Source organism: Anser anser (assembly GCF_964211835.1).
Source record: "Anser anser genome assembly, chromosome: Z".
NCBI classification, from domain to species: Eukaryota; Metazoa; Chordata; class Aves; order Anseriformes; family Anatidae; genus Anser; species Anser anser.
Genome location: NC_139723.1, coordinates 50,057,230 through 50,082,358, shown reverse-complemented (window position 1 = coordinate 50,082,358; position 25,129 = coordinate 50,057,230). Strand labels below are relative to the sequence as shown.

The following is a 25,129-nucleotide window of genomic DNA, read 5'->3' as shown; positions in this document are numbered from 1 at the left end:
CATCTCCCTATATTGTGATTTTACAATTCATCATTTGGAGAGGAAGAGAAAGATATAATGGCCAAATACAAAACCAGAGAACACAGCTGCAAAACATGCAAATGAAATATTGGAAACATCTTGTCTGACAAAGTCTAGAGAATTATTTATGACATTGTACAAAGCAGTAGGGAGGCTGTGTACAAGCTGGGCGTCTTTTCTGGTCAAGGCAAGCAGATTTCATTTGAAACACTGCAGACAGGATGATCATGGAAGTACGAAGCCAATCTTCTAACAGGAAACTAGAAGCTAGCAGCAAAACTGAAGACGGGTTCCCCCACAAATGTACTTGAGAAACAGACAAGCCACTTAAGTACAGGAACAAATAGATGTATGCTGGCCATGACTAAGTTCCTGCCACAAGTAACTTAACCACTTTTAAAACTGGTTAGTTTTAACTTGTTTGAAATGCAAGAAAAAAATCAACTTATGAACCCTGTTAAGGTTTATAATAGCAATGGCTGATGAACTGATGACATAGTCCTATTAAATATCCCTGTGATTTTCACGTTCATTTTGGGGCAATGCTTTGCAAGTTACAGACTGTATCTATCTCCAAGTACGACTTGATTAACAGTCCCTGTCAAATTCCTGACGTAGGGCCCAACATTAAGCTATGGAATAGCAGGTCAAAAGTTTGTAAGTAACGCTGATACATTCATTCATTGCAGGGGAGCAGCAAATGACTGCCTGCTAGAGTTCCTCTAGAAATGGGTTTTGGTCAATATTTTCACTTATAGACGATATTAACATAGACGAAGAAGCAGCGAGGAGCTTAAAGTACATTGCGGGGCAGGAGGATAATTCAAAATTGACAAATTGTGAACTGAGGCCTGGAAAAAACAGGGCAAAATTCAGAAAGGGAATATACGCAGTGCTACACCTAACCAAGAATTAACAATTGGACAAATTCAGGCTGGAGAAGAACTGGCTAGGAATTTGGCAGAATCAGTCCGTGAGCTATAGCAGACCACAAGCTGAACTAAGTCAACAATGTCATACGGCTACAGGAAAGACAAACACCATAATGGGCTACACAAACAGCAGTGCTGTCCTCCAGACACCTGAAGAAATCCGTATGCTATTCTCAGCTGTAAAGCTGTAACAGCTTGTTTCCCAAGAAGATGTTCTCTTAGAAAGAACAGTGAATCCATGACCTATCTGAAACAAGGGAAAGAACTGGGCTTGTATGAAAAAATTCAAAAATAGGTGTCAGGAAGAATGAAATGCTACAACTTTTCTGATTTTGTTACTCTTTACGTTCATGGAGAAATAAGAAATCCAGCCTTTGAACTGCAGGAAGACTCTTGCAGCTTAGAGTTCAGAGAAGCAATTGGCTGTGGCCTGGCACTGTGGAGCTTCTTCAGGGAAGATGTCTGAAAAGTGGTTAAATGTCTGCTATGAAACAGATAGGCATAGATGGTCCTCTTAAGGCCATGGCAATGGATAAGGTGATCTCTAGAGATCTCCCCCCATCCCATGACTTCTACAACTGTCAGCCATTATGTACCAGACATATGACACACTACTGATTTTCATTACTATGTTTTACAGATTTCTTCCTCCTCTTCCATTTTCATCTAGCCTGGTCCACTTCATCTTGCTTGAGAGGAGTAGTTCCCACAAACACTGCCATCTGAAAATTGGGCTTGCAACTAATTGCTATTCTTAAAAGTATAATTTAGTGTGTGTTTGCCTAAGGGCTTTAAATCAAAAATCATCACATAATTTGTAGCTTGACTACTATGCTGTAAAACCAGATTCTCATCTTCCCTCATTTTACAACAGCATATGAAGGCTATTAGATTGCCTTTATAACCAGAACCCATTTAGCACATCCTATTCTTCATCCACCTCCTAATGAAAGCTCACATTTAGTAGTAGTATGCTCTGTTCTCTTTCCCTCCTCCCTCTCATTTTAACTGCACTGACAAGAGAATTACTGCTAAGTATGAAGTAGTTAGACATGGCATACCCTTTGTATTCTCCAATACATGCTGTTTTTCTGTTTTTGTGTCATGTACGCATCTGCAAGAATGTTGTTTCGGTGTTGACATTTTCCAAAGATCTGTCCATCTAGTTATTCTCCCGCAGCCCCCAAATGTACTTTCTGCTACCACAAGTAGGAGAGAATTTAATTTTCCTTATAAACCTACCTTTCTCTGTAAACCTACTATACCTGCACATGCATATAGTCTGGACTACACCTCGCTTTGATTCTTCCAATACAGTAGTCCCAGTACTTGCATCTTTAGTTCTCAGGAGGTCATTAAACTTATTCCAGCTACTAACTTAGGTAAGAGTAGACTCTGTATCAATGTCATGACTACACTGGCTTTTAATGGGCTTGTCTATACCATTAACTGTCTATTTTACTATTCCTGGGTAGCTGAAATTCTTTACATGTAGAGATAGACCATCCTGCTTTTTTGAGTCACCCATGTGAGAAGATGGAAATTATGGTAGAAAATTCCAACCTCTGCTGTAGACAGCAACCTTACTTTAGGCTCTTCACCTTAGCATAAGCTCTGTTTTTTCTCAGCTCGATGCTTTTTCTAGTCTATCAATTTCAGCTACTTAGTTTGCAAAATTTCCTTTTGCTTCCCATTGGGAACAGATTTGGAAAATGGAAAACAGACATTCCTCCTATTCTTGCTAATCAATTGATTTTATTGCACAACATCTCCTCTGTGCCATCGCTGGTAAATCAGGTTTGAGATGGACTAATATTCAGTAACTCTTTGTATGATTTGCTGGCATTAAGTCTGTAAACTCCCACTAACACCTTTTGACAAATCACATCAGTATTTGCATTATCTAATAACGAAAACCTGTACATCTCGCAGTGGCTCTTGGGCTACCCCTCAACTTAGCATGCTTAGGTGCCTTTCTGTAAACAGTATGTATTTCTCACAGGCAGAAAACTGGAGGAAAATGGTATTCTGTCACTTGCCAAGGGTAGGGAGTAGGACACTAGACGCTGAAAGAGATCAAAAAAGAAAAATTACTAGGGAGGAAAGATGTGATTTGGAAAAGTGTTGACCCATCCACAGCCCCTGCCTAGATCTAAGTAAGGAATATGAATAGAAGGATCTAAAATTTATTCCTATACTAATTAATGCAGCATTTCACTCCCTTGTTGGAGGCACAGATGAGGTATCTTGATCTCTCTCATTCTTCTGTTTCTTTCGGGGTATCAGCTGGTGGCTTCTCATACTTTCCTGCACCTTCAAGGAATGACCCCTTCCTGAATGAGAAACTCCTGGCTTCTGAAAATGAAGAATCACCAATTTCTAGAAAAGCACAAGCCCAGAAAATCTTCCTTATGTTGAAGCCCACATCTTTCATATGACAAGAAACTTATGTGCTTAGTCTCTTGAAGCTTCTCTTCTTTCATCTATATAAATGAACAAGTCAGGGGAAAAAGCTTATGCCAACAGCTCAAGAGCACAAAAGCCTTCAGCACTGGAGCCAGGAGTAACATTCCCAGCTTCTCAGATGCTTTAAAAGTCATCCCTCTGTAAGCCAATGTACCTTTACCCAGGCCATCAAGAATATTTTAGCATCTAAACACAGATTTATATCCAGTGAGAAGCTGTGTTTACAAGGAATGAGGAAAAACATGGGAACCAACATGACATATAAGTATACCTTAATTTTTATATCTGTATCAAAAGACACAGATATCTTCTTTCACTGCATAGTAACAAATCTCCATGATATTAGCACAGTCATAATATTTATGCCAATTGTAGAAAATGCTATACATACTATGTGCTTCAATATATTTAACCCTCAGCAGCTGCCAACAGTGGAAGAAACTTTCTAAAATGTCAGTGACCAACATTTTGCTCCAAGACATATGTCTGCTTAGTACAGCCACTGCAAGACAGAAGGGTAAAATATGTCAGCAAGGAGCTGCTAGGGGACAGGGTGTATCCCAAATTGCTCCATCCAGCATGTAACTTAGAACAACTCCTTGGCTGCTTTGCATTATACTACCTTATCACAGTCCCAGAGGGACTGCCAGTCCAGACTGCTTGCTTGAAAGACTCATGCAAAAGAAGCGGAGACATTTTTTCACATGAGACAAGAATTCGCTTGTTAGAGAAACTACTAATTGTACTTCAAGGGCAGGCCAGAAATGTCTGTAATAAATGGTAAAAGAAAAAAAAATATATATATATATACACACATTTAAGTCACGATGTTACCGTTTGTGCTAATCTAAAGTCCAGTCAGACACAGATGGCCTTGGACTGATTCTTTTGTAGTTTATACTGATGCTTCATCACATTTGCTTCACTAGCCTTAACACAGCTGTGGTTGTCACAGAACTTACATTAACAGTAAGCAAGTACTCAAGTCTAAAGTCTTGGGACAAAAGTCTATTGATTGGAGTGTCTGCTCAAGCAGGACCCGCTGTCCAAATGAGAAGCTCCACACTGGTGGCACAATCATAATAATCACCAGCTTCCAGAAGGCTAACCTGCTCCTTTGTCTCAGTCAACAAAGAGCTCTACTACCTCTGTTTTCATGATACTTAACCTCCACTCAGCCACAGGGGGAAGAGAATCTTGCAAAAGACACTGTGTAACAGCTGATACAATGACAGGTCGACATTGCTGCTCTATTTTTTTCCAAGCCATAGATGAACAAAGTTAATGACAGTCTCACTAGGCTCACTGTAGGAATTCAAGCATCTTTGAAGAACCGGCTTCCATGTCTACTGCCAATTTCACATTGTTAACGGTCAGGAAAACGCAGGATAAACGAGCAGTTCACTGGACCAATTTGCAGGAAACAAGAACCAGAACATGCAGCCTGGAAAAGCACAGTCTTCTATAAGTTAATGGAAAACTCCCCGTTCCAATAAGCAGAGATGGTGAAGCTTCAAATTTCTCTTACAAGAGATGAAGACCACAAGATAAGTTTGACAGCAAAAGGAGTTTACCAGAAGCTGTGAGCTGCAGGAGTTCTCAATTGCTCACCAGCAGGTGATCTCTAGACCTTTTTTAAAAATACATCTCATCCATCAGTTTATGACTGACTGGTACAATCATTCAGATAAGCCTTGTAGCTTTTCTGTCATCACCATGGCAATGAAAATGAACTTAACAGATATTTCAAGACTCGATGGATATTCTCCAGATCACACAAGCACCAACAAAAGGAGAGACCAATTCTGTCTATTACCAACAGAGTGTACCACGTAACAAAAAGTGGGAGAAGGGTTGTCATCTGGTGCTTGTGACTTCTGGGTCTACCACCTTGTTTGCACTGACCAATGTAACACACCTTTCAGTGCCACTTCTCTACAAACACAACCCGAATGTTTCCTCCTTTTAACCTGACCTAATTGCTCTCTCTCACTCCCATATCATCTTAAATCTCCAATCATCCAAAATTAACAGGCTGGCAAGAATAACACCTTCAAAAACCCTCTTCTGTTTTCCACTACTCCCTTCAGCTCTGATCTTGCAATTAGCTGCTGTCAGAATCCTCCTGGTTTGCTTCTTTGTAATTGTCCCCGCTTGACTTTCATTTTTGTACACAACTTTGCTACCTTTTCTCTAGAACATTTTAACTATGTTATTCTTCTGGGTCATTTGTGCGAAGTCAGTTCTTTGGACCATCTGTATTTACACCTTGAGTTTAGCTTTTTGCACTTTCTACTTAAAGGTGAACTTTCACATTTAATTAAACCAGAAGCATTATGCTTAGTACATTACACTTGTTTTTTTCACCTATTTCAGATTATTTATTGATGTGTGCTATTATGAGACCTGCAATTACCTTCTTCAAGCAAAACTAAACTTCTTACTGATGCATTCAGCTTTAATCATATTATTCCAGCTTACCTAGAAGGGATGTTATCTGCAAAACCAAAGTTTAATTGCCTGGCCTTAGCTGCTACAATACACAGACACTGAGCACGGGAAGTCCTGCCTCTAGCAAAGAATTTTGTTTACTGCTTTTCTCTTTCAGTGTTTTGGTAGTGTATTCAGCTAACAGAACTCCTTTCAACATCTCACACCAAATACAGATTTTTAAATTACTTGCAATTGTCTCTCAATAATAAACAGGAGATTTTTACCCCTGCTCATACTCTTTTGCACCTTCTGTTCTATGTCAATTAAGTCCCCACTGTTCCAAACCCATGCAAAAAACCTGTTACAATAAAATCCCACTCGCTGGTCCTGACTTCCTTTCTTTAAAAGGAAACTACCTTACTCCCTTTTACCTGCGTCTATCAAGTGATTTACTCTACTCTACATAGTGAATTTCTATGACCTCCACAGAACAGGACCTACTTTTTTTTTTTTGCGTGTGTGTGTGTATGTGTGTGTATTTTTTAAGAAATACAGTTACATAATTATTTCACATACATTTTGAAGCATATATTTACGTGTTTATGTATGACCAGACCAGAGTCATTCTGATTACTTTATGAACTCTCAATTCTCAAATTGTAGGTCCTCAATTGTAGTGACCAGGTCAGTCTGATGAAAGTTGTATAAGGACCAGCTGGGAACAAAAGAACAGATTCACTGCAGACATTAGACTGACCAGCCACACACTAATAACCATGTTGTCACAGAAATACCACTTGGAGATGTTTTTGCATGGTATTACCAGAAACTTAGAACTGGCCATCCTCGAAAGATATTTATGAAAGGAAATTTTTGTAAGACTTTGTGCAAATGCATAAAAGATTCCTCAGGAAACATAACAGTGCAATGGCAGAGCCCCCAGCTCTGTGTTGGTGGGACACAATGACATCAATCCAAAATAATACAACAAGCTCTGTGGAATTTCTTCCCGTATGTCCACAGCCTGCTTCTTGTGCTTAAAGGCTGGTTACAGACAGAAGACAAGGAGCCACCCATCAGTAGTTTAATATTTAAGTGAAGTTTCCTTTCTCATACACACATCATTTAACATTCTTATATTTCTCTTCTACTTGCTTTCTCCCTATCTGCATAAAATAACTATTGACTCCCTTCACATATGCTGTTTTAATCTGCATATCCCGTAACGTGTTTTCCAGTTGTTCATTATTTATAGTCTCTATTTTCTCTCCTTCCTATCCGTACACCTGATCAGTAATGTATCTATTATTAATATGTCATAGGTGTGTACATGGCACTTTGCTGGCACATAAGAAGGCAACAGTGGCTTACTACATTCTTTCCTTAATTCAACAGGAGGTTTGGATGTGCAAGTTACAAAAAAAAGCAGGCCTTAAGTTAGGCAGTTGACCTGGCAAAAGACAAAAGAGGGAAGAAGGGAATCCTCCAACTGGCTAACTGTTGCTTATTACACCACTAAAAAGGCCCAAGAAGGAATATGTGGACTTCACCCCTGGATTCCTTCATTTCACAAACAAGGCAATTTAAAGGTCTAGGTTGAATTTTGACACCAAAACTCCCTTTCTGATTTCTATGCCTCTAAGAGGAAGCTACACTTCCTACCTGCCAAAGAGCACCACAAGGGAAGCCGATACTCAACCTGCCTAAGTACCCGCATCTTCATACATCATGTTTTGTGCTGCCTCGGTGTCATTTTCGATCTTTTCTTATGTAAATTATTTATCTTAACACGCTGCACAACTGTTTCATTCAGGCTTGCTATGACTGGGAACAGCTGAGATGCACGCTTCAAACTTTTGAGTCAAGGATACAGTATGTGGGGACTCACAACACAAACAAAAATCGGGTGTCACTTTGATCTGGCTGAAGTAAAAGGCCTGCTGTGTAAACTCGGCTGCATTTTTGTGAATCTCACATACAAGATGAACCCTTCTCTACCTGTAAATGCTCACTCCTAAACTTTCGATTCACGTAAACTACTGTCTAGAAAGACTGTGCTGGGATGTTCGCACACAGCCGTGAAACAGAATTATTTTCCAGGCGCTCGACTCGCTCAGCCCTACGACACGCGAATCCTGTTCTGTGGCTAATGGCCAGGAAAGCCGAGGCTGCCGGCCGCAACCTCTGTCCGAAAAGGCGATCCCGGGACATTTTGAGCGGCAGCCGTGCCTCGCTACGGCAGCAGGGCTGGGACCGCACCACGAGCGGCTGCTCCCCGCTTGCACCTCCCAGCGGATCCCAGCAATTTTCTCACGGGGAGACGTGCCGGGACCCAGTCTCTTCCCAGCCCGGCACCCGCGGGCTCCGCAGAGCCCAGGTGCTGCCGGGCCGGCGGCGGGGCAGCGGGCGGGGGGCCCCGATGGCGGCGGCACGGCCGGGGCAGCGGGGCCACCGCTGTCACCTCTCCGCGCCGCGCCTCCAACCACCCGCGGGGTCGGGACGCCCCCGGCGGCGGCCGCGGCTGCCACGTCCTGGCCGCCGGGGACACGCGCGCTGGCCGCGGGACGCGCTCCTCTTTGATTCCGATTTTTTATTACATATATATTTTTTAATTTTTTTTTATTTTTATTTTTCCACCCAAGCCGGGGGGGGGGGGGAGCGGCAAGGAGTGCTAAGTTCAGCCCCCGCCGCCTCGGAGGCCGGCCGAGCCCCGGCAGGGCCCCCCGGCCCCGGCCGCCCGCCCGCCCCCGGCCGGCTCCGCGGGGCGCAGCCCCGCTCCCCGCTCCACACCTGGCCGCGGAGGGGGCGCTGCGGCCGCGCTGGCGGCCCCCGGCCCGGCCGCTGCCTACCTGCCCCCGGGCATCACCTCCGCCGCTCCCGGTCCCCGTTCCCGTCCCCTGGCCCGGCGGCGGGGCGGCAGCGGACCCCGCGAGCCCCTGCCCGGCGCCCGGCTCGGAAGTAGTTGCAAGGAGGGTTACCTGTCCTATATTGACGTATCCGTATTTGCTAGCTATCCTGTTGGCCTCCGGCAGCCCCCCAGCTATCCGCACAGCCCAGTGGTTGGTGTACAGGCGCGTCCTGCAGGCGGGCAGCAGGAACCCCAGCACCAGGGTGAGCCGGCAGAGAAGGTCCCCGCCGCCTCCGCCTCCCCAGCAGCAGCGGCGCTTCCAGCCCATCTTCTCCTCCTCCGCACGCAACCCCCACAAAACTTCTCCTTCCTTCTTCCGAGGCTCTTCTCCTCCTCGCCTCCCGGCGACACCGGCGGCGCGTCCTCCGAAGTTACCCCGAGGAGGAAACTAGGAAGAGCTTGGAATAGTGCATTGAACCGCCCGCGGGTCAAATGGTGAGGGGCTGGGGATAGTGATTATGAGCGGCAACGGTGATTACTGCTGTCCCCTCCTCCCTCTGCTCCTCGGGGATTAAGTAACTTGCTGGGAAAGCTTCTCGCACAGTTTCTGAGCGCCAGCCTTCTCCCTCTGTCCCCTGCTACATGGGAAGTCGTCTCTCGGCGGGGAGGAGGCTCCTTCCCCCCTCTCCGCGCTTCCCTCCTCTCTGACCTCCCCCTGCCAAGGGTCTTCTGCCTCCTCTCCCGCGTCTCGCTTTGCCTCGCCTTCCCTCCTCTCCCCCCTCTTGCCCGGGGTCCGGGAGCAGCGCGGCGGCGGCAGGCAGTGTGTGAGTGTTGGCAGCTGAGCGCCTCACTTCACTCCGGCTCGGCCACCTCCCTCTCCCCTCCCTCCCTTTTCCCTCCTCCTCCTCCTCCTCCTCCTTCTCCCGCCCCCGCTCCCGCCCGGCAGCGCCGAGGGCCAGGAGAAATGGCAGCCGCGCCGGTCCCGCGCCCCGCCGCCCCCCGGGGCCCGCGGCCCCCGCCGCCCCCTACCCGGGGGCTCCCCATCGGCTCCACCGGGCCGGGCCGGGCGGCCGCCGCCCCGCCGGCAGGGCCGCGCCGAGGTGCGAGGCCTGCGGCGAGGCCTCCCGCCTGCTGCGGCCGCGGGGCCCCCCGGCCGTGCCCCCGCCGATGCCGGCGGCGAGGAGAGGCAGCGGGGAGCCTGGGCGGCCCCGCACGGCCGGGCCCGGGGCTACGGGAGCGGGGCGCGGGCAGCCCCGGAGCTGCCTCTCCCGCCTGGTCCCTCCTGGGGGTCCGCTCGCCGCCCCTGGTCGGCGGGCACCATTTGGGGTTGGGGCGGGACGGGGCCCGGGGAGGCGGCGGGTGGGGAAGGTGGCGCAGGCCGGTGGGTGGGGTGGGGTGTGAGGAAAGCCACGTCTGCACCGGCCCGGCTGTGTGGGTTGTCGGGCCGAGCCGGGGAGCCGCCGCCGCGGCGGCTCGGAGCCACCCACGGGTCTTCTCTTTGTTGCTGGAAGTTAGAGCGAGTCTCAGTGAAACGCGGCGCTGACAGACCTGCTGTGAGGGCTTGCTGCCTGTTTGTGAAGGGTTTTGAACGGGAGGAGCGCTAGTAGCCTTTTGAGATATTGGTGGGTCTTTATGTTTTTTGTTTTCTCTGAGGAGCCTAAGGTGTCCTACAAAGGCAGCCATCGTTCTCCTTATCACCGGGTCCTGAAATGTGAGAAGTTACATGTTTTGCAGAAAATCGTGCAGTAACATGGTGTGCCTTTTCCCCTCCCCGAAGACTTGTGCCCCTACCATCAAAAACGTTGTTTTCCTAATGTAGAAATAAAAGACAAACAACCAATACCATGCATTCCACTTTAAACTGTTACTGGCTTTAAGATCATTTTCATAGATCACTGAGGTTGGAAAAGACCTCCAAGATCATCTGGTCCAACCATGCCCCTACCACCAATGTCACCCACTAAACCATGTCCCTAAGCACCAGGTCCAACCTTTCGTTGAACACCCCCAGGGATGCTGACTCTACCACCTGCCTGCCTGGGCAACCCATTCCAATACCTGACCACTCTTTCTGAGAAGAAATGTCTCCTAATTTCCAACCTGAACTTCCTCTGGCACAACTTGAGGCCATTCCCTCTAGTCCTATCACTAATTACCTGTGAGAAGAAGCCAGCCCCCATCTCCTCACACCTTCCTTTCAGGTAGTTCTAGAGAGACCTTGTTGAAGGTCACCCCTGAGCCTCCTCCAGAATAAGAAACCTCCTCCCATATCTTCTAATTGCTTTTAAAGGGGAGAAAATGGAAAACCCATTCTCTGCTTGCCTGTTTATTCTAAGTATGCAAAATTAATTTGCCAGTTCTTGCTAGCTTTTCCTTGTTAGTATTTTTTCCTGTAGTTTGCATTATCATTTGCTTAATGTATTACAACATCCTATTTACTCCTGTTAATAGTTTCAAGACCTTGACATTTTCAAGACCTTGTAGTTTTCAAGACCTGGGACGTACCTTTCCCAGGATTTCACAGGTAATGGCCTTTGTTTTACGAATCATACTTCTACCAAAACCACAACACTCGCTAGATTCAGTAGCAGCAGTGTTAGGCCCAGACAGTTACACCTCGCAGCAAATATAAATATATGTTTATTGAATGTGACATTAAATATCCTCTAGCAATTAGCCCTCCTTATTGATTGGTTCAATGGCAATTATGCAAGCCAGTTCTCTTCCTGTATCTCAAGTGTTTAAAGTATACCTAATCACGAATAGCCATCTTACTGAAGCATGAAGCAATCTGTGGATCATAAAACCTGAACATTTTGCAGATTTGGTATGTTTTATTTTAAAATGATAAATTACAAATCTATTTTCTGATTTTTTCCCAGTGAATTTTGTTGAAATTTGTGAAAATAGTGAAATTGCTTTGATGCCTTGTGACCTGACATAGATCTGCTTGCTTTCCTTTCTTTCTTTCTTTCTTTCTTTCTTTCTTTATTTTTTTAATCTGGCACAAAAGGCACAAACTATAAGCAAAAAACAAAGCCTCCCTGTCATTCCAGTATCTACTTCCAGTTTTATGTGACAGAGTATCTCATACACAGGTACCAAAGTTGTTAGGAGTTGATAGACTTGATAAAAACACCATTATTTTCCTGAGAATAAATGGGCCCAAGCATCTCTTCATGATGCTACCTTGAACGGTATAGCCTAACAAAAAGTTTGACAAAGTTATGCCATACCTTAAAACAGCCTTTGAAGAAGGAGTGATATAGTCCTCAGATGCATTTTCTATATGAGCAGAGCCCTCTTTGCTGAGCCCCCTGAGGCAGCTGGCAATCCAAACATGGGAGCATTTGCACATTGGTTATATACGGAGTCTTATACGGAGTATTTGAAACCATTTCAGTGTGTACCCCAAACTGCAAAGTTTTGCAGAGTACCTTGTCACAGCCAGATCCCTAGATGGGATTGCATTCCCTCCCAACGAGATGTGAGAACTGCATCCCTAAGCTGTGCCATGTTCTAACATAAGATGATTTTTTTTCCAACAGGGCTAGGAGATAGGGGCATGGTGAGAGCACCAATGGGACTATCAGCAGCGGTGTAGTTTTATTCAGCATACCTGCTGTATGTGAGCTTGCTTCTGTACTCTGTGAGAGGCCAGGTAGCTTCTCTGTACACACCACACTCCAGGGAAAGGTTTTTCTCCTCCAAGCAAGGGCAGAGGAGAATTGATCCTTTTCATCACTATCGTCACAACTTGTGCCTTTTATCTCTTTTTTTCTCCACATTCTTACCCCTCTGCTTTGGTCAAAATCAATACCTGACTGCTCAAAATGCAAGTTTCTATGCGTCTGCCTTGTCCTTTACTTATTGATACAAATCCCTAGATGCCTCCACTACTGTTAGTTCCAAATGGTCAAATGGTTGTAATCCAGGATCCAGCCTAAGTCTCTGTTCTCACTTTCCTCATCTGATCTAATTGCCTTTGTTCTCACTGTTTTGCCTACCTGCTCCTGAAGCTCTTCTTCTCTCTGTAGTCCTTCCCCAGCTCTGAAAATCCCTCTGGCTCCCGAGCTGTAGTGGTCTAGGCTGTGGTTGATTTCAACTTTTCAACATTTTTCTGTTTGAGTTTCGCAGATCAGTGCTCCGGAGATGTGTTAGTCACCCTCAGGTTATAATTAAGAAGGAAAACACCATTCAAAGCAAATGACAGCCCAGAGTCCTCCAAGAAGTCCTACAAGCCGACATGCTGGCTCCTGAAGACCTTGCAGAACAGAGAACTACTTCAGAAGGAACTGGGGGTAAACGTTCATCAGATTTCGGAGTGAGAGATCACGGAGCATGGTAGGTGAAAATACTCTTCAGAGAAGAGAGGAGAAAGCTTCAAAGAGTGAAGGTTGTGTCACAGAGTGGTTTAGAGTTTGCCTTAGAAAGATGGATACTTCTGGAATCTAAAAGTGCATTAAGATTTCCTTGTTTTCAGTCTTAACTGGTTTCACTAACAGTGCAGCTGGGTCACTTGACACTAGCCATCACATGATCCAATTTGCTGATACACAGTTCTTTGATCTGCAGTTTTCCATGCTTCAGGGTTGCCCTTGATTTTATTTACTTTTAACTTCAGCTGTTTTAAAAAGAATAACAGTTGTTTACATAAAACACTGCTTTTGCACATGATGTAATAATACTAGCCGCTTTTCCTTGGCAAATACCTGTCTCCTTATATTTTGAAACAGGATGTGATCCCTGTTTTGAGTGCATCGCTGTTCTCATGAAAAGCCACCAATGTATGGCCAAATTCTAAGTGACAGTTTTCACCAGTATGTTAGACACTTTTCTGAGTTCAGGAGCCAATACCTCAAGTTTATCACCCTCACCATTCCTGGTGCGTAGGCTGTAGGGTCTGTGCCCCTACCCCCGAGCAGTCCACAGCAAATTATGGCGCAATTGCTGTTCCCATTTCTTCTCGGTCAGTGTGGGAGTGAGCACAATAACAGACAGCAGTCTTTAATGACCCTTATGGCAATGCAGAGGAGGAAAACCTCCTGCCCTGAATGTAGATGATACGAGAAACAGAGAGGGTGAAGATAAAGAGTCTGGGACAGGAGAAAGGGACAGAAAGAAATTGGGAAGGGGATTTGACAGAGGAGTTCTCTGCACAGGGTGTGCTCTAACCCACACCTTGCATTTCCCTGAGCAATTTAGTGTCACAAGTTCAGTGTTTCAGGAAGGAAAATAAAGGCCGGATTCCTCGTTGGGGACATAAATGAGATGCTGTCTGTTGGTAGTGAGAAAAGAGAATTTGGGTCTGGACATTGGAATTGGTCTGGGCTTTTGCTGATCAGCGATGGTTGGACCGATGCTGTTACGTGATCAGCAGAGAGGTTCTTTATTCAATTACCATGTGGATTTCATTTTATCTTTATGAATAAGGCTGCATTGCATATTTTTCCATTCTGTTCACCCTGTGCTTTCTGTTACCTTTTCTTCTTTGATTGTGTTTATTGTCTTTTTGGTGGTTTGGCTCCCACCTCATTCTAGTTCTGACCTTACTGGCAGGCATACTTTGAAAAGATGATAGCTTTAGTAGCAAAACTATCTGAAGAAACTCCAACTGCCTGTACTCATGCCTGTGCCAGCATGCTTATGTTTGCCATCTTCCCATTTGCGCAGCCCTCTTTGGGCTGAAATCTAAACTGTGTCATTAAAATCACGTTAACAAAACTTACATCATTCTTTTTTTTTTTTTCTTTTTCCTCTCTCTCTCTCTTTTTTTTTTTTGGTTTTGTTTTGTTTTAATTCTGATGTCTGATTGACAGTGCAAAGAGCTTTACTAGCTTTTCTGGGAAACCATAGTGCATAGCTAGGATAAATGGCTAAGGCATGGAGAGAAAGAAAGAAAGGATAGTGGAAGGAAGGGATCTTTTTCAAGTGGCTTCACTGCCTGATCCAGCATCCTGTGACATGAAATCTGGAGTTCTTTTCAGAACTACACTTTCCATCTCCTCATCGGACTGTAAAGTTTCAAATATAGGATCACAAATACATGCAAAAAATAGCCAGCAAAGTGACTTTTCCAATGTGAGGCTCTGAATTCCATCTGTAGAAGTTACCTTGAGCCCCTTTCATTTAGTGGTGGAAAGAGAGTTTATCTGAAGTGACTCATCTGGGTGAATTCATCCACATGGAAGAATTTCATTGTGATTTTTTTGTTTTGTTTTATTTTGTTTTGTTTTATTTAACCCAAGTTCATTTGAGTTAACATTCCAGTTAACTTGTTTCTCAGTCATTCCCTGAGTCAGAATTATTAGAGCAACACTTTTCTGTTAAACTGACTCAGCTGTACTGTAGGTAGATAGATAATTTTTCTCTTATCATTCTATCGTAGCAGCATTCTATCGTAGCAGCAAGTCAAAAAGCATTGTTCATTTCACTGTTCTTTTCTTAAACCAATATGTTGTTGTTATCGTTATGTCTGAGGTCATATTCCTGTTAAAAAGAATGGTCCAGTGGCAAGTGAAGATCTACTCCAAAGTTCAAACTGGAAACATTATTAAAAAACAGTAGGTATTTGCACTTAACTGAAGAGAGAAACATAGTACTTCCTGTGTCTTGCAGCATGGCCTACCCTCATTTCCAGAGCTGTAGTTGGGCTGGCTCCGTTTGTGTCTGAACCCCACTATCATAGACCCCTCACCAGGAGAGGTGGTATTAGCTGCTTCACATAAATATCTGGTACCTTCTTTCATTGTGGGATTGTTTTCTTAGTTCTTGCTCCTTTTTCTTTGTTCAAGTGCTTCCATGAGACTCATCTTGTCATGATATTCATGTGCATGCCTAAAAAACTAGGTACATGATGGTGGAGTGATTATACTTAATCTTCATTGCCCTCTTCTTGTTGCTTGAGGAAGTCATGTCTTTAATCTGTAAAAGAATCTGAGCACCTTTTCCACTAACTAATGTATAGAAATACTAGTTCTAGAGCATCCCTTTCAACTTGGGGCTCTCCACTAGTCCCGGTAAAACTCCTGTGAATTATATTCCTGACATTTCTTTGCATAGGACTTCAGTGCAATTGTTGGGCCTTGAAATAAAAAGAGCTTCTTCACTAAAACCTGTGTCTAACAGAAGATACATCTTCAAAGTGCTGAATATATTAATGGGGAAGGAAACTGAAAGAACACAAATCTATCATTTTGAGGTATGGCAAGTTTTTGCACACTCTGTGTTCCAGACAAGAAAGAAGTTGGGTACAGGTATCTTAAGACATATGACCTCTAGCTGCTGGTGGTTGAATAAGAAATAATCCTGCAATAATTCTGTCTTCAGGAAGTGGAAGGTCACAGCTGTGAAACATCCTTTTCTTTTAAGATACTGTTCATAAACTTTCTTGCTCTTGAATAGTGAAGAAGACAAAGGGTTTACTGAAATAGAAGGGTACTGTGACCACGTATAGAACTGAATATTCTCTTCCCTGTTGCATAGTAGTTATCAAGCCAATGCCAAGAATGCATATTTATTTTTAAACAAAATTGGGAAATTATTCATTTCTCTCTGATAAGTCCTAGCAGATTTGAAGTCTGGAAGAGGAGATGGGGGACAGAAATGCAGGCTCCCATTAAGAATGGCCCAGCTACAAAGAGAAATGCTGGGAGTGCAGTGTTTTTCTCAAGGTGATGACACTGTTCACTTACCTTGGATAATCATTTTGCTATATGGATTCCTTAAGGAGACAATTCTGGCATTTCTGTGATAATGGATGCAGAAGGTGCACATATCTGCAGACAACTCTGTGCTCCATATGCTGAAGACAGAGGTGCTGAAGACAGTTTCTGTCAGAGCCTCTTTGGTGTTCTTTGATTTGGCACAAAGGACAAAGTAATCTATTGATGAGAGCTCTTTCCCAAATTCTCTCTTTCACATCCTTTTCTTTAGACAGTCTTTGGTCCTTTCTTCAGCCCATCTGCCTTTTCTTCTCTGCTCATCTTTTTGCTGCTGTGAAGATTTTCTCTCTCCTCTTTGTCCATCTCATCATTTCTCCACTTCATTCTTACCAAGACAGCTGTTCTGTGTCCTACTCTTGGGATGTTATTCTCTGTGCTCAACTGTGTTAATCACGAAAAACAAGAGCCACAGATGAAAGTTTTCATCAATGATAATGACCATGATGATCTATTGTATCTCACACAGTATTGCTGAGAGGTTCTCACTTGAGGTATCATATCTTTGTGATAGATAACAGCCTAATGCTCCGGAACAGGTTGTCCATGTTCAAAGTACAGAGTCCTGCAGAAGTGATAAATGGCAACTTTGAATTATAAGTTACCACAGTGGTGAGTCTTCAACACAGTAATATGTAAACCAGTACTGGAGGAAGCAACCCATGAAAGGAGAACAGGGATCTGGATGAGTTAACTGCTCAGTAATTTGGACAACTCATTTATCTCAGAAGGTTCTAGGAATATTGCATATGATTATGAACCTCCTATGTGTCCATTTGTCCTCAGCTGTGCATTTATAGTCTGAAAGGTTGTTGCTGGAGATTAATGATAACTAAAGAATGAAACAAACATGTTTATAGCCACAAGCATCATCTGAGTCTTAAGTTTAGCCAAGTTCTTAAACATTTGTCTGCAAATCACTTTTGTTGGATTTTAGTTTCTGCTGTATTTTGTTATATAGCAAGAGAGAAGGGAATAGTAAAGAGAAAAGATAAGGAAATAACTGAAGAAGGAATTAATAAAATAAAAAAATTAATTACCAAAATGAGAGTTAGAAAAGTTAAGCCCATGGTCAGAGTTAAGGCCAAAATAGACATTTTATTATAACTGATAAGAATACTATGCAACTTTACTATGTGGGCAATATATGATTTACGATCTCCCTAAGTATTCATTTCCTTGCTGTTAAATGCCCCAGCTTTGTAAATGATGTGATACTGACAATAAAGTACATTTTCTTGGGGGCTTAACTGTTTTTAAAAATGAAAGTGATTTTGGTCAGGATTTATACTGTGAGTGACGCAAAAGACAGTTTTTGCCACCTTTCTCTGCTGTTAGGAAATTAAACTCCCACAGTTCATGAGGAAATTAGATTGCTCCCGGAAAGGTTTCACTCATTCTGGAAGAAATATAAAACACTGGTTCTAAATTACGTCAAGTTCTTCCACTCCTATTAACACTCTTTCTTCACTTCTGTGTCAGTCTTACCTCCCCTCTGTCTGTTCTTTGTTGATTCCTCAGCTGGATTACTGGGAGACAAATATTTGTGTTTTTAAATTTTTAATTCAGTAACTGAGCATTTACAGAGCAAACGAAGAAAGTGAGAACATTTGCCAAGATACCTGTTCAAAGTCTGGCACTTTTCTGTGGCCTTTTGCATTTACATCAGTTTTCCCCATGCTTTAAAATGCAGATTAATACATTAAATAAATATGGTGCAGGGGCCAGTTTAATATATGGAATCTGTATTTGCAATTGTTAACAGTTAAAACAAAACAAAATCAACAACAAAACTTTCAGAATCATCATTGAAAAGAAAAGAGCATGTATGCAGAGCTACCCTGGAAGTGATGTTTGCGCATTGAAAAGCGTTATCCTTCTTGTACTCTGAAGAATTACTTCCTCAGTGTACATGTACCACATAATTATTTGCTGAAGAAGGATTTGTTTTGATGCAAGAAAGGATTTGTTTTAGTCAGTTCTGAAGGTCAGTAGCCCTAAACTTCAATATTCACAATGTAAGACATGTATCTACAGTATATAGATTATCATTCAGATCCGGTCCCCCAGTTCATTATCTTCTGTGAACCTTTCATGAGAGTCTCAGGAATGCAACATAATTGTGCTCACAGATAAAAACACAATGTGAATGTGACATTTAAAAGTTACATTTTGAAGCTCTACTCAGCAAATAAATCTTATAATCAATTTTTTTTTTAAATTTTTTTTTCTGGGAATGGTGCCTTGGGCAAGGCCTGTGTGACCCAGAGAGAAAACAGCTTAAAATGTTCATGCTAGCTCTCCCTGAGAGAGGAAGAAGACTGAGCTTTCTCAAGACCTCCTTCTGATCAGCAGAGTCACACTTGTAGCATCAGAGACAGAAACAATACCCTCTGATTTACATGGTCAGTTAAAACTTGCCAGCACAGATGGATTTTGGTATATCCTGTGTCAGTTAGTTCCCTTTTTACTTCATCTATGCATCAATAAAGTAAACAAAGCCAGAGCAAATATAATCACTCCCATCACTCAAATAATGAATAAGAAATGTCAATTTAAAAAAAAATATATATTTTTTTGTTAGACATTGAATAAAAAGAAAAAGGGACTGTATACTCAATCTTGTTACTTCCAGTGAAGTAGAGAAATCCAGCGACACGCAACAGACTCCTAAAGCCAGTGTCCTGTACTTGCTTAGGCAATTCATATTTTGAGTTACTTGTTCAGCTCTAGTTCTGGCCTGTTTTCTGATCAGGTTTGCAGCTGTTTATCACTCTCTGTTGTCATCAGAGGAAATACTCCAGCTTTACATTAGAGTAACAGAGAGCTGGGTCCAGCTCACTGAATTAGCATGCTATGTTTCCAGCATAATTGGTGAGGGCACTGACTCTGATCACGCAACTGTACAATGCCAGCTGAATATCTGTGGGCTGGGTCCCAATGTATATTCATTCCGATTTGGCTTCTCTGGAAGCACAGACAAATTTTGTTAACTTGGCTGTGAAATGGTCTCAAGATGACAAAGATGATGCAACCATTTCTGAGTAATATTGTTACTGTTTCTTTGGCTACAGGAAATGATGCTTGAACACTGCTGCATGCATTAGGAAAACAAGAATTCCTCCTCCAACAGAACATGCTTTGTTCAGCACCAGTAATATCACAGGTGAGGACCAAACGGAAAACCTTTCAACATAAACAAAGAAAACAATATAACACAACTGGCAAGCTTTTCATCTCTAGTGTCACAGGGAGATGCTGTCAGGATGAGAAGTTAACACATGGAAGCCAGCTGTAGCAACTAAATGTCTCAAGGAAACTTGTTCTTACATAATGAAATCCATTCACAAGGAATATCACAGAAAGTTGGAGTGACCTGATAAAAGTCAGAAGAGATTACCAGATTTATTCTTGGAAAGGCAAGAAAGTAAAGCTCAAAGCCTGACAGACTCTGAAAATGATGAAAATATGACTGTTAATTCAAAAGTTTTATTTCCAGATGTTCAAAGAACTGATTTTTAAAGATAGCATGTTGCATAATATGTTGGAAAACCACCTGTAAGTGTTCATAAAACAAACTAAGAAAAAATAAGACAAACAGTTATGTTCAGAAATATAGCGGGATATGCCATGAAAAACTAAAATTATCTGGGCAGGGTTCTGGCTTTGTCGTGAACTCATTATTAAGAAAACCATGCTGCTCTGCTGCCCCTGGAGCAGCCAGGGAAACTAATTTGAGAGAATGGTGACTTACAGAAAGAGGTTATTATACTGAGTTTATACCAAGTGTGTAGTACCTCAGTGCAACAGTGCAGGTAAGTACAAGACATATTTGATATGTGGTATGACATTGCTCCTTGCCCCTTCTCACCGGTGTGCATTGCGAAGAAGGCCATGGAAACAGCAAGGGGCAATGTGGGGTCATCTCATAACACAGTGTTTATTAGAGGAGCAGCCTCTCATACCTGCTAGGCTTGCCTGTGTGAGACTATGTATTGCAAACGTAACTAATATTTTCCTGCTGCTGCAGAACCTCTAGTTGTTAAAATGTGTTGGAAGCTCTAGCTAACATTATACATTTCATTTATCTGAATAGATAGAAGCTAGAATTAGATGAAGTGCTTGTTGTACTTTAGAAATGACAACTTAAAAGCTTATGCTACCCTTCCCAAATGTTTACAGTAAACTGATGTCCTTAATTGGATGTCAAAGTAGCATAAATGTTTAAATCATTTGAAGTCCTTAATAGAGCCTAATTAAAGGTAAAATCATGGTTCTATGCATTTCACATGGGCTTTTGCTCAGGTCAAGTAAAATTCAGATCTGAACTCCAACTTTTAGGAAGCCCTTAATAAAATGAGTCTCATTAATGTCAGATGGTTTTTAATCAGGTCCCAAATCAAGCAGTTTGACATTAATGAGACTCATTTTATTAAGGGCTTTTAAAATCAGGCCTATACACAGACGCAGGTTGAGTTAACAAAGTCTGTACGTGTGTAATGCATTCGTCTATGAGTCCTGTGCTGTTTGCGCAGTTGGTCTGCATAGCGCATGATAAGGACACACTGAAGACTGACCTTTAAACTTCATTGATTTTACTGCAAACCTCCTTAAATTTTTTCTTTATCTTATAATGGTTACTTTATTTTATACTAGCTGCAAATTCTCTTAAAAGTCAGACACGGGTCCCCAGGTTGTGAAGATGTAAAACTGCCTATATTACACATTTCTTGCTAGTCTCATAAGGAGAATGAACAGTGAAATTTGAACCTTCTTGGATCTGTTTCTTCCAGGAAGACAACACAAAAGAGCTGTACTGTGCCTGAGATTTTGACAATGTGAGTGCAGCAGCTCGTTGTCAGACCTTCGTAATTAGAATAGTCTTTCCACATTTGGATGTGGATGTATCCCTATCTGTGATTGAGGGGAAAGACTGCATAACATGCTCACACGTGTAAGAAATATATTTTTGCACAATTAGAACTAACAAATACTAAACCCAATTTTGCTTAACCTCATACATATCTTCATGCATACATATCTTCTACGAATGTCTACAGGCAAAAATCCATATATCCAAAAGACAATTTGTTCAAAGTTTTTTCTTATTAGAGAAAATTGTTTTTTAAAATGTTTTACAAACTTAAGTAAAATATTTACTGCTAATTGAGCTCTCACATGAAACCAAGTTGTCCCCAGGAAAGAGAAGATATCTGTGCCATCAGATTTCCTTCAAGAATATGCTTGGTTTGGTTTGAAAGTTTGTCTGGAATTAAAAAATGCAGTTGATATGCCAACAGTTCTTTTTCATGTTACTGCGTGGCCTTTGTTAGGAGTGGTCAATTGTCTGACTCCATTTTGTTTGTGTGTTTAGCAGATGTTACACAGTAAATTATTTGTTTGTAAAGTTACCTGTATGATTTTGAAGCCTGATATTTCTATTTGTTTTACAGACAACTTGAGAGATTTCCTTGATAGCAAATCAGTAAAGTAGGAGTAGAAAGGCATTGCTGACAAGCCAATAAACCATCTTACAGATGACTGTCAGAGTCCTTAATTTTCCTTTCAGTTAAGTATTTAAGGGCAGTTGTCTGATTTTTAGGCTTTTAAGCATTTCTAGGTCTGGAGGACAAGAATTATGCTCATAGCTGTGCCTTGCAGGACAGCAGTTTCTTACGTCATTCACACTGTGCTTTGAAGGTCAGGCTGCGTAGAGCTGTCTGGTGTGACTGAGGATAGATTTTTGAAAGATACCCTGTCAGCCTGCAGTAAGTCAGTGTGCCTTTTCAGTAAGGAAACCAGATGATATTGCGCTGCATGTCTTAATTAGTGACCTGGTTTTAATTTCTGAGGTGGGGCTAAATAAACAGGTGCCTGAGATGAAGAGCTTTTTTCTTCTTCAACTTTTACAATGCAGGCTGCTCTATATTTTGTATTCCCAGTGCTGTTTTCCCTCTGCTTCATAGTTTGGTTCAGTTTTCCACCCTAAGCCACTTCACAGAAAACATAGGTATATCAGTGTTTGCAGAGTGTGCCATCCCCTTCCTGCCTGGGAAGCAGGAACAGAGCATGGGGTGCTGTTATAATGATGACCTTTGGCAAGCTGAGATGCAAAGCACCCGGCAGGAATTTCCTCTAGCACAAAGGTATTTAACAAATTCTCCAGTTCCGTGGTGGAACCTAGTCAGTAGGTGGTCCACTTGTCTGTCTGCCTTTGCTTATCCTCCTCTTTCACTTAGGGAAGCTGCAGTAAGAGAAGAAAAAAACAAAACAAAACAAAATAAAACAAAACAAAAAAAATATTAAACTAGAAAGATGTGTGATCTGCACAATTGCTCTAATTACAGCTAGTTCTGTGATGAATAGTCCTGCTGTCAAATTCAACAATGACTTAGGGGAAAAAATATCTACAAGTTCTTTACTATAACATGAAAGACATGAAAAAACTCTTGCCATTCAGTTTAAAGGGCCAGTGACTAATAAAAAAGGAGGGGAAACAGTGCCATTGTTGAATTATTAAACTAAAGATTAAATTGGCAAGCATAAATAAACAGAATTGAAGTATGCACCTCTCTGGCCTTTTTGAGGTGCACAAATTGGTATTATCAGTCATGCATGACAGAGGTAGTGGTTCATCAGCAGCTGGTATTTTTAACATAATTGTAGCAAATGGTGTTTCAAAAGTAGAGTACTCTATATGTTTTGCTGTCTCTGGACTCCCAAGGAAACAAAGAAAGAAAACTACGTGGGCTGTTGACAGAAGCAAAATGTCCTTCACAGACCTGAAGGCGGGGTTAAGAGGAAGGAAAGGCCCCAGCCCTAACCCTGACACCAACTTTCTGTGGCCTTGCACTGATCACCCCATGTCTTTTTCTTGACTTCTTTGTCTTTAAAATAGAGCATGCTTACCCATCTCTTTCTGGTGTTGTAACACTTAATGTCTGGATGATGCATTTTCTATAGAGGGGTGAAAGATTTATAGGCTTCTTTTAAAATTTGTTATTGAGACATGAACAGTGTGATAAAACTTCTGCTCATATGTGCAGTTTTATAGACTAGAAACATAATCAAGGTATACAGATCTGATGCCCAGTAAGAAAGAAGTGGCACCTGGGACAGATGTTTGTTACATTCATAAGTGTGGCCATGGAGTACACCCCTTTGGCTTGAAAATGAAAAGTGCCCCTCCTATTTCATTTCTACTTCCATTCTGTAGAGTTAGCACATAAATTATTTTATTTTCATTTCTTCCCTTTGAAAAAGTGTGTACCTTCCTGTTTGTGGTGGGTTGACCCTGGCCAACAACAAAGCACTTGCCAGCTGCTCGTTCACTCCCTCACATCCGGATGGAGGAGAGACTCAGAAGAGCAAATGTGAGAAAGATATAATGGGTCAAGATAAAGAATTTTAATAAATAAAGGGAGAAAAGGAAAAAAAAAAAGTGATATAACAGCACTCACTTAACACCAATCACAAGCAGACCAAAGCCCAGCCTGCCTCTGAGCAACGACTACCTCTGAAAGATGGCACACCTCTTTTATTGCTGAGCATGATGTTATCTGTCATGGGATACCCCTTTTATCAGCTGGGGTCACTGGTCCCTGCTCTGCCCTCTCCCAGTCTCTTGCACAGCCCCAGCCTCCTTCCTCAATGGGGCAGAGTCAGAAACAGGGAAGGCCTTGATGCTGCACAGGCACTGCACAGCAGTAGCTAAAACGGGTGAATTATCAACACTGTTTTGGTCACAGATCTAAAGCACAACACCATACAGGCTGCTGTGAAGAAATTTAACTCCATCTCAGCCAGACCCTGTACACTGTTGCATCATCTAAAGTGTGGTTGTTTGGTTTTGTTGGTTTTGTTTTCTTTGTGTGTGTGTGTGTTTATGTTTGTTATCCTGGGATTTGGGCTCATTCTAAAATTCTAAAGTTTTGTCATCGCTCTGTATGTATATGTTGGGTTGAAATGACTTTTAAGTGTAGTTCCAGGCACCTCAAACACTGAAAAACAAATGGCATTCAGACTAGAGGTTATTTCTATCAGACCTGAACCAAATCCTTAGATTCAAACATACCAAAGTCAGAAAGGTTAAAATTTGCATATGAGCTTTTTGCCTGGTCACCATATTTCATTGTGGAAGTGGGTAAAGTAAAGGAAAACAAGGTAAAATAAAGTCAAAGGCTTGCCCAAATGCAGTGGGAGCAGTCCTTTTAAAAAGTTTGAAAACACTGTGTGATTTTTAACGTTTTTATTTTTGTGCATTTTTGTACTTCCTTGTTTTTTTCCATGGCAGAAAGCTAAAAAGCCTGTTCTGGTGAAATATCTGTCCTGACTGGAAGCAGGAAGTACTGTAAATGGCATAAGAAAGCATATTCTCATGACATTTCCTGTCCAAGTTTGCTGACTGGATATTCAAATGCAATCATATTCAAAATGTCAACTGATTTTGCCTTGTTCCATGCCTCTCATCACATCCCTTTTCACATCCTTTATCTTCTGCTCCCTGTTTCTCCATGGGGTACATTTTGGTGCCTGTTTCATATCTTCTCACAGAAAAACTTTTCTCTGTTATGGATATATATGTATGTATACATATATATATGTATGTACATACATATACATATGTATATTTTTCAGCCAGGGTAGCATGATTAATCAAAATTATTGAGCAGAATGGCTTTGAATATTGGCTACTGATACAGATTCAT

General features: G+C 42.3%; 1 protein-coding gene and 1 long non-coding RNA gene across 3 annotated transcripts in view; one reads left to right on the top strand and one right to left on the bottom strand.

The window, feature by feature from the left end:
- Positions 1-9,028, bottom strand: part of PCSK5 (proprotein convertase subtilisin/kexin type 5) — a gene marked incomplete at its 5' end in the record, with an annotated part of 197,611 nt that extends 188,583 nt beyond the window's left edge. The window contains one exon of the mRNA XM_083817086.1: positions 8,831-9,028. Coding sequence (XP_083673212.1) covers positions 8,831-9,028 — 198 coding nt within the window. The remainder of the gene's footprint in view (positions 1-8,830) is intronic.
- A 27-nt stretch (positions 9,029-9,055) lies between these two features.
- Positions 9,056-24,942, top strand: LOC310889521. Of its 2 annotated transcripts, XR_014576598.1 has the most exons (4): positions 9,399-9,524; positions 11,152-11,224; positions 12,838-13,044; positions 19,496-24,942. It is a non-coding gene; the product is annotated as an uncharacterized lncRNA (long non-coding RNA). The 2 variants fall into 2 exon arrangements; XR_014576599.1 differs by lacking the exons at positions 9,399-9,524; positions 11,152-11,224 and adding an exon at positions 9,056-9,195 and having other exon boundaries at positions 19,496-24,941.
- Positions 24,943-25,129: the final 187 nt, after the last annotated feature.